The sequence below is a fragment of the Paramisgurnus dabryanus genome, chromosome 12 (genome assembly GCF_030506205.2).
Source record: "Paramisgurnus dabryanus chromosome 12, PD_genome_1.1, whole genome shotgun sequence".
NCBI lineage: Eukaryota > Metazoa > Chordata > Actinopteri > Cypriniformes > Cobitidae > Paramisgurnus > Paramisgurnus dabryanus.
Window position 1 is genome coordinate 36,438,175 of NC_133348.1, and position 14,758 is coordinate 36,452,932.

A 14,758-nucleotide genomic window follows, 5' to 3' on the forward strand; every position below is an offset into this window, starting at 1 on the left:
AATGTGAGGCTTTATCTCAGATTGTGGGGTGTCACAACTTAATTAACATACAGACCAGCTGTTAAAACAAAAGTAACTCGTTTAGATAAGAGTGATAAACTGAAACTGTGTACAAGGTCTGAGATTTTGATGTTCAACCTGACTCTGATGAACCCAGTTAACTTCATGCTTTGTCACTGCTACTTTTGATGTCCTCATTATTTTTTCTTACACCTTACTGTAGTTTCAATGTTTAGATTGCAAGTCTAAAGAAAGTCTTAAACCAGTTTCATTAACAGTTTCTCAAAGTTTTTTTTTTATGAGGCTATATATGTAAAATTATTTTACATATGTTATATTTTGTCTACAAATGTTTATTAGCACCTATATGTAAGCAATAAGGTATGAGAGGCTTTGCTGTATTGTGAATAAGTAACGGCTGAAGGGCGTTGTTAGGCACGACGTACCTTATTGCATTTATAAAACGGTAACCACACAATATTAAATAACAAAAAATGTATTAGTGCAACTTTCATGAAGTTAAATCAATAAACGCATTCCTTCTGCTAGAAAAAAGTAGTCCCTGACTGTTAACAACAAAGTTCCAATGTGTAATATGCATCAAAGCTCAAATAAAAACAACAAACCGGTCTTAAACTGATACGTGTGGTTGCTATGGGTGTTGTTAAGGGCGCAGTGATAAATAGAACCGTTGGGTGAAGCGATCTTATCCGTGTTTTATTGTGAATAAAGCACAGCTATTAACAATCAGCATCAAGGATTGGAACTAATCGTTTTATAATAACTCTTGACACAGCTAGTTTAGAACATTTAGAATAGTGGTAAGGAAAAGTCTGATATTCAATTCTGACTAATACAACTACTAACCTACATTTCAATGCAATTGTATTATGTGTACATGACAGACAAACAATTGATCTTAAAGTTTTAGTGGTCTCTATAAGTAAAATATAGAAACGACTCACTCAATGGGTTAAATGCAGAGGTCACATTCTGATTACGGGTTACCATATCTTGACAATTTCAAGAGGGGTATATTTCCCTATAATATTGCATCAAAAAATAGTATCAATCATTACCATAGTACCCTGTAGTTATAAAATACTTTTCCATATATTGTTAATACACAGGTTTGTTTTGGTACAGCTAACTTTACCAATATTTAAGGATAATACCCCATTGATGTTTTTATTAATATTACAACATCGATAAATAAAATTCACCATATTTACACCGATCAGCATACCATTATGTTCAACACAAGTTTATTTAAAAATACAATAGGTGAAGTTTAGGAAATGCAATACATTACTATGTTTAACTGGTGTATAATATCACCTGATAATGGCCTTTGTTTTTATTACCTTAGAATGAGCCAATGTGTATTAGAGAAAAACATTTACTGTATAGTGTACCCCCCCCCCACACACACACACACACAGACACAGAAACACTATCAATTGTTGTGATTGTTTTAATTAAAGCTTAAAATTGTAGTCATGGCAGTTTGTAGTCTAGTGGTTAGAGAGTCGAACTTGTAACCCCAGAGTTGCCGGTTTTATCTCCCAGCCGGTGGGTTGCAACTGTGGTGCCCTTATTGCTCCCCAGGTGCTGAGATAGCTGCCCACTGCTCCAGGTGTGTGTGCTCACTACTCACTGAGATGGGTTAAATGCAGAGGTCGCATTTCGAGTGTTCAGACTTGACAAGCTTGTCACTTTCAAAATGAGAAACATTGTGTATTTTTTCACACCTTTCTTTGCTCATATTTACCAAGGGGGGTAATATTTTTCTACACAACTTTATACGGTATCCTTTTAATGCATTTAAACCAGTTTTTAATGAGAAAAATTAGGCGCCAGGTCATTGACCCATAAAGTCAGTCCACGTGATCCTATCAACATTCGAGGAAGAACATCTTTAGTTAATGTCTGAAACTGTTACAGCTCAGGGTAAAGGTGCAGTAACAGTAGTTTCAGATGGATATACTGTTGGCTTACTGTGATGTTTTAGAAAAAACTTGTCTCCTGTTGCTATGAGAACAGCACTTTCTTTCTCTTGAGTCAAACTATAATAAAATCAAGCAACACTGGTGAAATACAAAAATAAAGCAGAATCCAAACTACAAACAACAATTGTCATAATTAGATGTGAAAGAATATCTCCGTTTAATAAATGAATATTTCTCTGCATTTTAAATGTTAAACATGAACCCTTATTTTATGTTATTTTATATTACAATAATCTAGTTAACTATGAAAATAATCGTAACATTTGATTAGCAACTAAAGGTCTCTAATGTACATACAAGTACTCAAGGACAATAAATGCTGCACCCAATGGTTGTTAAAAAATAAGTTACACGTTTAATGAAAATATTTTATCACAAATCACTGTAACACAACATACACAAGCATGCAAAAATGCAATCACTCTATCGCTCATGAATGTTTATGCACATAAATGCAGACTAAAGCAATTCACAGTACATTAAACATTTGATTCACTGTGACCCTGGGAATGTAACCCATCACACCCTGACACCACTACCACTGTAGCACAGTTTTATTTATTTTGGAAAATAAGCAAAATAGTTATTGTAGTTACTAAAGTGACATGAGTACAGTATGTGTAAAAACAGTGTGACGGACTAAGGTTTCTAAACACAATTGTCTGAGATAACATATGTGTGCTAAGTGATGCTAATTTAAGATAATTTTTTTAAAGAAAAACAAATTCTTTTGTCAAGACCCAGTAGAGAGAGTACCAACTTCTGGTTGCTAAGCAATATGTACTGTTGCCGAGTAATAGAGTTCCACACATTGGTTATGATGAGCTTCAAAAGCCCACAACATCCTCATTAGTGGTGACTGGGGCAATAATGAACCCCATGAGGGGCATTGCCTTCTGAATCTGAAACATGATTTATATTGTCCATGATAATTTTTCTCAGCTAAATGAACCTATAACCCTTCAAAAGACACACACAGACTGCATGAGCTTTGAAGAAAAATGACACCATCAGAAATATCTTCTCCCTTACTGAACTGTAGGATTTTTTTCATGTCAAACAGATAATTATATTTTCACATGTTTGATCCTTCCTGTGAAACCCCAGCTAGTAATTTTTGTGATAAACGGTTTTCTACATAAAATAATCCTACATAATGTATAAATGTGAAAATATATGATGATATATATAGATAATATTGATATCTTTAATATTTACTGAATAAGGTCATGTCAATGATTGAAATCAATGTGAAATTAATGGGCCCTATCATACACCCGACGCAGTGCGGCACAAAAGTGTTTTTTACTAGTTTTAGCCCAATGCAGTTGTCATTTTCACATCCAGTGTCACATAGTTTAAAGGCGGAGTCCACGATGTTTGAAAAACACGTTGGAAAAGGAGACGGGCCGACTACCAAAACACACTTATAGCCAATCAAATCAAATCAAATCCCGAGTTGCGTATGTGTGGGGCGGGTCTATCAACAGAAGGTCCAGATTCTATTGGGGTAGGGGCGTGTTTGTTTAGGTGATTTCAAATATCAACATTGGCTTTCAAACATCATGGACTCCGCCTTTAAATAGCAAATGCATTTGCACCCATGTGTGCGCGCAGGTGCGTTCCAGTCAAAAACGAGATGTGTTTAGGTCGAGGGGCAACCTTCCAATCTCTCTGATGAAGCCAATAAGGAGTCAATTCCCATAGACCTCCATGTTAAAATGCCCAACTTTACAGTAGAAAATAATATGTTTCCAGCCTGGTACAAAACGTATTTTTGGTCTATATAGCTCATTTTGCCCTTCAAGACAACTGTAAGGGGGTGATTTTTTTGTAACTCATCCGTTTAAATTATATTAAGCCTTAAACTTCTGCATAATTATGTGACGGTTGAACAGCCACTGTTGTCACTTGAGTCGAACTAGGCGAGCGTGGTTTCAGCAACCAGCCATGTCAGCTTCACCCATGCCCCACCTCTTAACCCATTTTTGGTAATCCGCAAGTGATGCGCGGTGACACGTGGCCAAGATGGGGACGGCAGGCAATGCCTACTTTAAGCTTCAAAAATGCTCATCACAAACAAATGGGTGACGTCACTACGTTTACTAAAATAGACTACGCCATTGACCAACTAAAATCTGGTCTAAAGTCTAAAGTCAATTGCGCAATATTGTTTTTGTTATTTAAAGAGCGCGTTAGTAATATGCACCTATAAACCAGACGACAACGCGCGCACACTTTGCTTAATACACACACATATACACATTTTTAAACATGAAAAATTAAAGGATTAAAATGTGAAATATTATTATTGTGTCTCTTGGACATAAATGAGGACATATTAGAAGACATTAAAGGCTTGACAAGCTGCTTTACCTGTGGTAAAGTGCAATTTATTTTTTAAATGTTACCATTTAAAATGCATTTTTTGTAAAGAACTTTTGTTAGCGATTAGAATCAGAAAGATGATCAAAACATACACAGAGTTCACAATGTTGTAGAATTAGCTGATGCTTCAGTTTTTATAAATTGAGTTAGAGCACCACCTAACACATAATAATTCAAGATTACCGTTAAAACTCATCAAGGAAGCATCATTGGCAGGGAAATGTTTTTATCTTAATTGACTAGAAAACTCGTCAATGGTGGGGAAAGAGTTAAAGGGGATGAGACTCTCATTGTTTTATTACATGTACGCACAAAACACACCTCTTACACGAATAGGAACAACCATTTTTGACAAATGATGCTAATAATTTGATTGGGAGACTAGCCTGGATTTCACAGACAAGGAATTTTTCATATTGGAAATTAAAATGCACACTTGGAAAGACTGAAAACATAGCACTGCATTGTTTCCATTGAAGTTTACAAGATGGTCTTTGAAATATTTTCGAATCATTCCCTCTCTCTGCCTCTAAGCAATTTATTTAGATAAAACCAAATAGGAAAATGTCTTTTAAGTTCTGACTATCAATTTACATTTCATGAATTGGAAATCACAATTTAAAATTCCTTAAAATTTCCAGGTTATCCATGACAGCAACCCTGGATTTACTTTACAAGATTATCAAAAACTTTCCATACAGTCGATCAGATTGGAATATTGTCAGCTTTAATTGTCAAATGCTTTTTCTTTTTAACACTAAACATACAGTAATCATACAGAAAATAGTGTTGTTTATTATTGACATTTAAATAACTTAATTAAAAAGAAATGCACGTGTACAAAACAAGCACATCACAAATCCAGAAAAAACTATAGAACAACATATTAAACTCTTAAAAATAAAGGTGCTTCATGATGCAATAGAAGAACCATTTTTGAATGAATGGTTCAATAAAGAACCCTTAACATCTGAAGAACCTTTCTGTTTCACAAAAGGTTCTTTGTAGTAAAATAAAGTTCTTTACATTATAAAAGGTATGAAAGAAGTTGTTCTTTAAAAGAAATTTGACTGAAAGGTTCTTTGTTGAACCAAAAATGGTTCTTCTACAGCATCGCCATAGTTTAAGTTTAAGCATCTTCATTTTGTGTAGTACATTCATGGTATTAAAGAGAAGGAAAAAACATTTTCACCAAATATAGCAGCACCTGGCTGGTAAATACAGAACAAAGTTCTAAAATATAAAAACATTGTGCAATTAAAGTAGTTTCATGTACAGGCTCTGTAAACTAACATCAGTACAATTTTTTTACCATTAAAAATCCTGCAGTTTTAAGGGCAAACATATCACAGCTTGTCAAGACTGAGTTAATAAAAAAGCACAACAGAAAAATGCTAAAACATCCCCAGCTATATCACAGAGTGATGCTCACCACACACATAAACAGCACTGGGGCGGATGCGTCGCTTAGTGTGACCAGGCAGCTCGGGTAGGAACTTCAAGTACTTGGGCACTAGATCAAGGCATGCATCACGAAATTTCTTGATTCGCCAGTAGTAAATCAAAGGATTCAGAGCTGATTTGAGGTAGCAGATCCACAGTAACCACGTACTGATCTCAAAGAAGTTCTGCCTGTTGTAAAAAGTACGACTGAAGGTGGACAGCAGGCTATAGGTGGCAAATGGAGCCCAGCAAGCAGTGAAGACTGAGAAAAGAATAAGGATTGTGGTAAAGGCACGCGTTTTAAAACTCATGTCAACATTCATCTGAAATGGCCTCTGTAGACTCATTAGACCCAGCTTGCTGGCCTGGCTCAAGCACACGGAGTCAGGATGGGAGTGGATGCGCAGGGCATTGTGGCGGAGTGTATTCAGGATCCCCATGAACGTGTACAGCATTACCAGAAATGGTACAAAGAAGAATACCAGCATAATTAGCATCACATACGCATGGTACCCACGCTCAACTGTATATCCAAAAACACATTGTGGTGCTCTGGGCGGGGTGAATAAGGCAGGTTGTCCAATGGCAAGAGGGAAGGAGAGGCAGAAAGATGTAGACCATGAGACTGCAATTAACACTTTGGCTCTGCGTGGACTTAATTTATCCTGCTTTTGCACAATAATTAGGAAACGGTCCACACTGATGATAAGCAAAATAGCAACACCCTCCAACAGAAACATCCAGAAAAACATAGCCAAAACATGACACAACACCTCTCCGAAGATCCAGCGCGTAGTCACCATGGTGACTAGAGCAAAAGGCATGTTGAGGACTGCTAACATCATATCAGCAAACGCAAGGCTGGCCAGCAAGATGTTAATAGCAGAACGCATAGCAGCTTTCTGGTAAACCATCAAACAGACGACCATGTTTCCAAGGAAGGCAAGTAGTAGCACACAGATGATAGCCAAACAGAAGAAAACCTGAAGGGGCAGGTTAAGGCCCTGAACGGGATCCTGATACACAGATGTAGGTGTTACGAATTCTGATGGAGTCCTGAACTCTACAGAGTTGTTTTCTTTTGCTGATGAATTCTCCATTCTCCTCTTATATCTGCTGACGAGGTTTCTTTCAGTTTCTTAGGTGTGAGGAGCACAGGTGGCTAATGGGAAAATAAAGCCTTCTTTTTGCAGTTACATTGTAAAGAGCGGAAGCTCAGGCAATATGACAGGTCACTAGCACACATCTTAGTATGGAGGCAGATCCTGTAGAAACATAATAGATAACAAAGATGTAAGAATTCACAATGCAACAAATATCTGATAAAAACAATTCATATGATATAGACTGTTGTTTAGATTACTTTTTAGTTCCAAACCCTTTTAGTTTTTCTATCAGTTAATGCAATGATTCCCATCTCAATTAAGATTTGATCTCATTTACTTTTAAGAAAAATGTCTCTCGTTTGTCCAGTCTTTGACCTAGAAGCTATGAATTTAGAAGCCACCAAATACCTCCATGTTTTCCCTATTTAAAAACTATTACACAAGTAGTTACACGAGTAAGTATGGTGGCACAAAATAAAACATGATGATTTTTAAGCTAATAAAGCTTGTGTTCAGTTTCAGCGTGTCTCCGGATTCTATGGCGATAACAACTGGCTCTTGTTTTGAAAGTCACGACCATGCGTTGCATTTTCTTTCTCCCATTTTTTTATACTATTATTATTAACAAACCATATCATTACTAAAATCTAAAAAGTTTGCACAGAGATGGTAGCAAAAAAGCAAAACTAATGTCAAGCTCATTGCAATCTTATCTCAAGATAAGATTAAGAAAATATTAACTTACTTTTATAAAATAATGTATAAAAACACTGCTTATATATTTTCAAGTATTTATTTATTATACATTAAATAATACAATTTTAACAGTACATTTACAGAAATGTTGTACTCAATGTTAAATTAGCTCTGCGTCCCTCCAATGAAATGACAATCTCAGAAATGGCCCCAAGCCAGTTTGAGACCCCTACATTAAAACAATCTTTAAAGTGCTAGCATGTTAAAAGTCCAAATCTGAAAAGTGTTCTCTGGTGTATATACAATAAAAGTCATAACTGGAAAGGTAAGTCCACAAACTCCACAGACCAGCAACCGTTTGAGCTAACTGTATAAATTGTAGTATCTTAGCACTTATCTTATTATTGCCACCTTAAAGCTCACATAAAGCACCACACCGTTTCTGCTAATCTCATGTTAAAGAAGAAGTTCACTCCAAAAATGGTCCCATACCATAGTCATTTTTCCTACTATGAAAAGTCAATGGGCCGGATTTTAAAGGTGGACTACTCCTTTGATCTTATATACCTAGAGAGTTGTATTGCACCTTTTCAAATATATAAAGACCTTTTAGTTTTATCAGACTAATAAAATACAGATCAGCTTATGTTTTTAAATTAAAATGTGATCATGTGCATCAGTATATAAGATCAGTGCATAAAAATCTGCTGCTGTCTGTAATGGCAATCCATACAGAGACTGTGTAATGTATTATGCTCTATTTGAGATGAATAAAAATTCATTATTTGTCATGCACAATATGCGGCTCTTCATTTGAAATCCAAAAACATGAAAAGAAGAAAATCACAGCTAAGAAGAACAATGATAGGATGAGTATTTACCATTACGTGCAGTCATGTTTATAAAGGCTAGGTGTAAAAAACCTTATGTTTTGTGTTGTTTTATTTGTAAAGTTCTTTTTATAGCAAAATTTCAGCTTGAATAATGCTCTCTTCGCCTGTTGCTGTCTGTAACGCCTCATGTGAAAGAGAAAGAACTCTGTTTATGTTTTAAAGATCGCTCTGCATCTGATCTCTATCAAAAGTCCTCAGCTTTTTTGCTCAAAATTTGGTGTTTTTGAATAAACCTAACCATATTTGAGATGTGATAAAAAGAGAAGTATAAAAGCTTTGATTTGTTTGAAAGCAGAGGGTTCTTTCATTTGATATATTTGTATGTTTAGATATTTAAAGAAGAACATTTTCTGGAAGGCATTAAACTTTTGTGAAAATCATGAAAAATTTTGGTGCTGGCTGGCAACTTAACTTAAAAAAAAATGCTGGTAGGGAAAGAGTTAAAGAAGACATTTCACAAGACTTTTTAAAATGCAAAATAAATCTTTGGTGTCCTCAGATACTACATATGTGAAGTTTTAGCTCAAAATACCCTATATAGATAATTTATTATAACATGTTACAATTGCCACTTTGTAGGTGTGAACAATTGTGCCATTTTTGTGTGTGTCCTTAAAATGCAAATGAGCCTATTAAATGCAAACACTGATCGCCATGATGGTGGCTTGTTGAACCTGAAACTCAATTGTGCTGTCAATTAGGGATGGGCGATATCTTATCGTTTGCAATATACAGCCGAAATTTATCCTCACGGTAAAAATCTGAGTTACCTGTGGCGCGTGGTCGGTGAACTCAGTGTTGTATTTGTAAACAATGGCGGGTTATGACTTAATATCCACGGCCCGTATTTTGTCTGTGGCAAACGCTGACGGTTGCGAAGTTGCTTGTGACTAGGGATGCACCGATAGGATGCCGATACCGATATTAAACACTTGTATACCACACTATACAGTTGGTCTATTAGATAGTTTATTTCTGCATCAAATTATTTTTACTGAACATGGATTGGATCTAATTAACATTCAACTGACCAACATAATAAGAGAGGCACAAACTAAGTTAAAACAAATATAATAAGACAGCCTGACAACCTTCAAAGGTGTTTTTTGCTACTCAGCATTTATTTTATTAACAACATTAACTCATTTTTTACATATAATGGATTTCTTTATGCAGTTAATTAATAAACAATCGGTATCGGCCTTTCTCGTGCTATTGCCGATATGCCGATGGTTTCAAATTCATCAAAAATCGGCCGATAAATATCGGTGGCCGATACATCGGTGCATCACTACTTGTGACCAAACAACATTGCGTTAGGCGGCGTCAATCGGAACCTGCGTTTGCACATTAGGCTTCACAGAGGAGCGGGGTAAAGTTAGTTTTAGGTTTGATATTCGCTGCATATCCACCTAGGCTGCTTTAGGGGGCCGTCTGCAAATCACAGAGGGTGTGCTAAGGACGAATGCAATTTGGCAAATAGATGGTAAACTGTTTGAAACAACTTTGGTGAAGAAATGTGGATGTTAACTTCAGGTGTGCTCGACTTTCAAGCAGCACATGTATGGAAACGGCTGTAAACAGTGCGGGGGTAAACTCGTAAAATCTATAAAAAAAAATGCTGTTAAAAATAAAAAAATACGTTCTGATTGGGCCGAAGCTGTCAGCGGTGTCTGACTTTGTCTGTTCTAATGCCGGTAATCCTATATTTTTTGTTCACAAATAGCACTTACTGGTAAATTACTGGTAATCCTACAACCTGTCTTACTGGTTAATTGGGAGTACTGATTTACCAGAAAGGTTCTGTTCACACATGACCTGTTAACTGTAAATTACCAGTAAAGACTGTATGTGTGAAAGGGACTATTGACTGTTTCACACTAAACTTCTTTACTTTATCAGGTTACTTTAACATGTTTGTTACTTCATCAGGATTTATTTGCAGTTGTACTCTGTTGTAATTTTGAAACACATCTTAAGACATTGTTACTTTTCCTGTTTGGAACTTGTAATTGATTTGAATTCAGGGCTCAACGCAAATAATTTTTTGTACTGGCCCAGTCGGGCCAGTATAAAAGGTTTTCACTTTACCTGTAAACTGACAGCAAATTGTGCAAAATATTGCATTGTTTCTTTCGTCGTGTTTTACCCAAGTAAATGTCTGCTTCCAAGATGTTAAGTAATATACATTGATGAAAATATATTTTAGTGACTGAGGGTGAAGCACTGGCCCGATCGGGCAAGTGATAATACTTTTTACTTGCCCATACGTCTCTCACGCTTGCCCCGGGCCACCAGGCAGTCCTTTATGTTGAGCCCTGGAATTATTATTGTGTAATTGTTGTTGTGTGATGTTTTTCAGCACAGTCATTGGAACACAACTTAAACATAACCTAATCTGATATTTTACAGAAGATAACAATTTATTGTCACTTTTATCGTCACCGCAACAAACAACTGAAATTACTGTGATACATTTTTTAGGCTATATCGCCCATCCCTACTGTCAATTTTCTCGCTTTGCACTAAATGGCAGTGCCGGGGTTGGATAGTTCAGATTAAGGGGCAGTATTATTAAAATAAGGGTTTGTTTTGTTTAGATTGAAGCATACCAGATAGCTCGATTGGTGCGGTTAGTTTGGGCAGGTAAGAATGTAAGAACTCAAACTCACCAAAAGCAGACCAAACAAGCGGTACGCTTTAAAACGAACTCTGGAGCGGTTCGTTTGTGGTGAGAACGTGATCCGACTTCGAACTGACCTAACTGCAAAAAGTACTGCACATTTTTTAACTAATCCAGCTGCGCTGTGGAATAAGAAAGTGTTTGTATAGGGTTACAGGGGTTTAAATAAAAATATTTTATTTTCACAGTGATGCATATGTTCCTTTGATTGACTGCCCCCAGTTAATCAAATACTCAAATGACAAATGCACATCCCTAGTTTAGACCAAAGCTATTAGTGTGGTTTAAAAAGATATCCAAAACTTCTAAAAAAGCTACAATCTATCATTTTTTGCATTTGGTCCGGACCAGATGTAAAAGCACCCTAAGATCTCCTTTTGACATCACAAATGGACCCAAATTTCAACAACCTTTTTTCTCACTTGCTTGCAGAGAATGGTTTACTAAAACTAAGTTAGTTGGTTGATCCTTTTCATATTTTCTAGGTTGATAGAAGCACTGGGGACCCAATCATAGCCCTAACCCAAACATAAAAAAGTCAGATTGTCCCTTTAAATTACATTACGAATTGTAATAATACCCCCAAGGTAGAATTATATAGATATATATAAAATGTTCTGGTGAGTGGTAACTTAAGATTTTAACTTAAAAAATACTCAAGAAAAGTAAATCAGACCAGCTTCATACAAAGACACCAAACTGCATTTAAAAGCATCTTGTAGAACACAGATCATTAATCTTATCTGAAACCATAGTGACAGCGGAGGTCAAGGACAGACATGTATGCTTAACAGCTGTGGATCCTAGCAACAGGAAATAAAATTATCAGTCTCCTCAAAGTCTCATCATTTAATGTAAGAAAGTGTCCTAAATTCATTCTGAACTCAAGTGGCCTCAACAGTACAAGAAGTTTCAAGATTTGGCTTGGAACCTATCAATTTTACGATTGCTAAAAACAGCAATACAAAAAATTGTTTTTAATTTGATTTTGTTCCCTAATGTGTAACGTTAATTTGTCACCAAGGTTTTTGCCCCACAACATTCAAAATGTTATAATCTGACCTTTTCCACCCTGTTTTAGTCCAATGACTAGGTCAGATTATATTGTTCCCCTTCTGGTGTAATCGTCAACGTGTATGATTGTGTAAAACCAGCAAAAGCATCCATAATAAAAGACAGTAAACCAAAAAGCTCATGTTAAAAATATAAAAGATCATGGTGTTAAATATTTCTAAAATATTTACAATTTAAAGACAGCCGATTCATTCTTTCCTGTCCTAATACTTTTTAAATGGTAACATGGCCTTGCAAATATATCGCAATACTTAAACACCCTCATAAACGCAATACATCATAAACGAATGCTTTCCCTTCGATAAATGTTTGGAAGTGTATGTTCGCTAAAGATGGAGGAACAAGCAGAGACAATCAACACACATCTTCATTTAAAGCTAATTACTTTCTCAACACTGTTAAATAAGTTGATGTTTACCTTGATTTCAGTCCGTAGCTTAGATGAAATGAATGATGCATTATTTACATCTTCATATGCTGAGTTTAGATGCATCCATCGTCCAGATGTTTGATTCCCCGACAACCCATCATTCATTTCCGGTGACCAAAATATCCATAAAATAGCAAATCATTTACCTTAAGAAGTAATAATATAAAACCTTAACAGACTGTCTCGTTGAAAAACTGTAAACGGTTAAATTAATTTGACTTCTGTCCATGCTGTGTTGATGAACCAATCTGTAAAGCAGATGTCTAAAAACCTGCGATAAATCATGTAGTTTTGCGAGTACAAACGATCTAGAAATAGAAACCCCCACATTACATTTTGTAACAGCGGCTCGTTTCGCATGCGCGTCTATTCGGTCCCAAACACTTTCGCTCACTCGTGCTCTCTGGATCCACTGAAATTGCGCGTCACAGAAGTAAACCAGTGAAAATGCAATGTCGGATTTAACTGACACTTCCTCAACCAATTAAAGTGCAGGTATGCTGGGCTAGAGTTTCTTTTTTGACCAATCATCGTTGTCCCTGCAGCAGTTCGGTTTGGTTGAATCGAATGCTGTTGAGTGTCCTTTCTCTCCAGTACAGCAGGAGGCGCTGCAGCATATAAAAACTGGACCCACAGAAATAAAAACGGAACCCAGAGAAGTTAAAACTTAACCCACACCAGATGAATATGAAGACAATCATAAAAAAGACAATCATAATGATGGTCATGAACTTAGTCTGAATGGACATATGATTTTACACACCAATAAGAGACCGTATCAGTGCAGTCAATGTGGGAAAACCTTTAGGGATTTATTCTCTCTAAAGTCACATCAAACACTATTAGAGAGACCCTATCAATGTTCACACTGTGATAAACGGTTCATTCATAAATATCAGCTGATAGTCCACAAGAGATATCACACTGGAGAGAAACCTTACGTCTGCTCTCACTGTGGAAAGAGCTTCTGTACTTTATCTCATGTCATTGAGTTTATATGAGAGTTCATACATGAGAGAAACCTCATCACTAATGTCTGTGGGAGGAATTTTAGGCAACAGGCTAACTTTGTAAACCACCAGAGAACTCATACAGATAAAAAACCTTACAAAATGATCTCAGTGTGACAAGACGTTTACTCATTTAACTTCCTTAAGCCCATGAGACTTCACATTGGAGAGAAACCTACCACTGTTCTTACTGCGGAGAGAGATTTACTTTTCCTGGAAGTCTTCAGAATCATCAGAAAAAACATCCTGTAGAACAAACTATAATGAAAACACCATAGTGTTTTAAGTCTTTCAATTCTGCTAAAACAAAAAAAAAACGTTGATTTTCTATGAATGACTTTACATTGACCTCTATTATTGGGCTGCATAAAAGTTTTTTTTGACCACTGTGTCAGATTGTCCTCTTTCAAATGACAAATAAACAAGTCGACCAATGAGATCCGAGCATTACGTCCTGTAAGTCAGAAGGCTAAGACGTTGGCGCTACAGCCCACAAAACAAAAATGGTGTAAACACACCATTGAAACAAGTCAAGTTAATTTTATTTATATTTCACAATTGTTCATAGTTCTAAAGCAGCTGTACATGAAATTGAAATAAAGAAAATTATTATTATTATTATTATTATTATTATTATTAAAGAATTTTAAATAGCTGCAAGTGCACAAAGAAAGCGGTCAATTGTCACTGGGCAGTCAACAATATGGCAGCATGAGGATGGGCATCACACCACAACTGGATTGAACCTGTCTGTCTCAGATGTCCTCGTAGATCCAGGGCGAGATGGAAACAGGAACATCGCTGTTAACACAGAGGCCGTTCACATGCAGTATTAAAGCCATACAGTATAATAGATGTGTGCTTAATTCTGATCAAGCTAAATATTGCGGCATTAATGTGTTCAGGAGCTGAATTAGGTGAATGCATGGATAAAGAGATGAGTTTAAGTTTAAGCAGACTTTCAAAGTGACCGACGGACATCCTGAAATACAGATGAATTCGATTATAATACAGTTTCAACTCTTC

The 14,758-nt window shown here is 36.1% G+C and overlaps 1 protein-coding gene across 1 annotated transcript; it reads right to left on the reverse strand.

Annotated features, from left to right (window-relative positions):
• Nucleotides 1–2,387: 2,387 nt before the first annotated feature.
• On the reverse strand, nt 2,388–13,120 carry gpr63 (G protein-coupled receptor 63). Its single transcript, XM_065263793.2, has 2 exons — nt 12,711–13,120; nt 2,388–7,105 (listed from the first exon to the last, which is right to left on the reverse strand). Exon 2 carries the CDS (start codon nt 6,938–6,940, stop codon nt 5,807–5,809), a length of 1,134 nt encoding a protein of 377 aa, XP_065119865.1. The 5' UTR covers nt 6,941–7,105; nt 12,711–13,120; the 3' UTR covers nt 2,388–5,806.
• Nucleotides 13,121–14,758: the final 1,638 nt, after the last annotated feature.

Coding starts and splice junctions, on each gene's coding strand:
- gpr63 (XM_065263793.2), bottom strand. CDS start 6,940: ATGGAGAATTCATCAGCAAAAGAAAACAACTCTGTAGAGTTCAGGACT.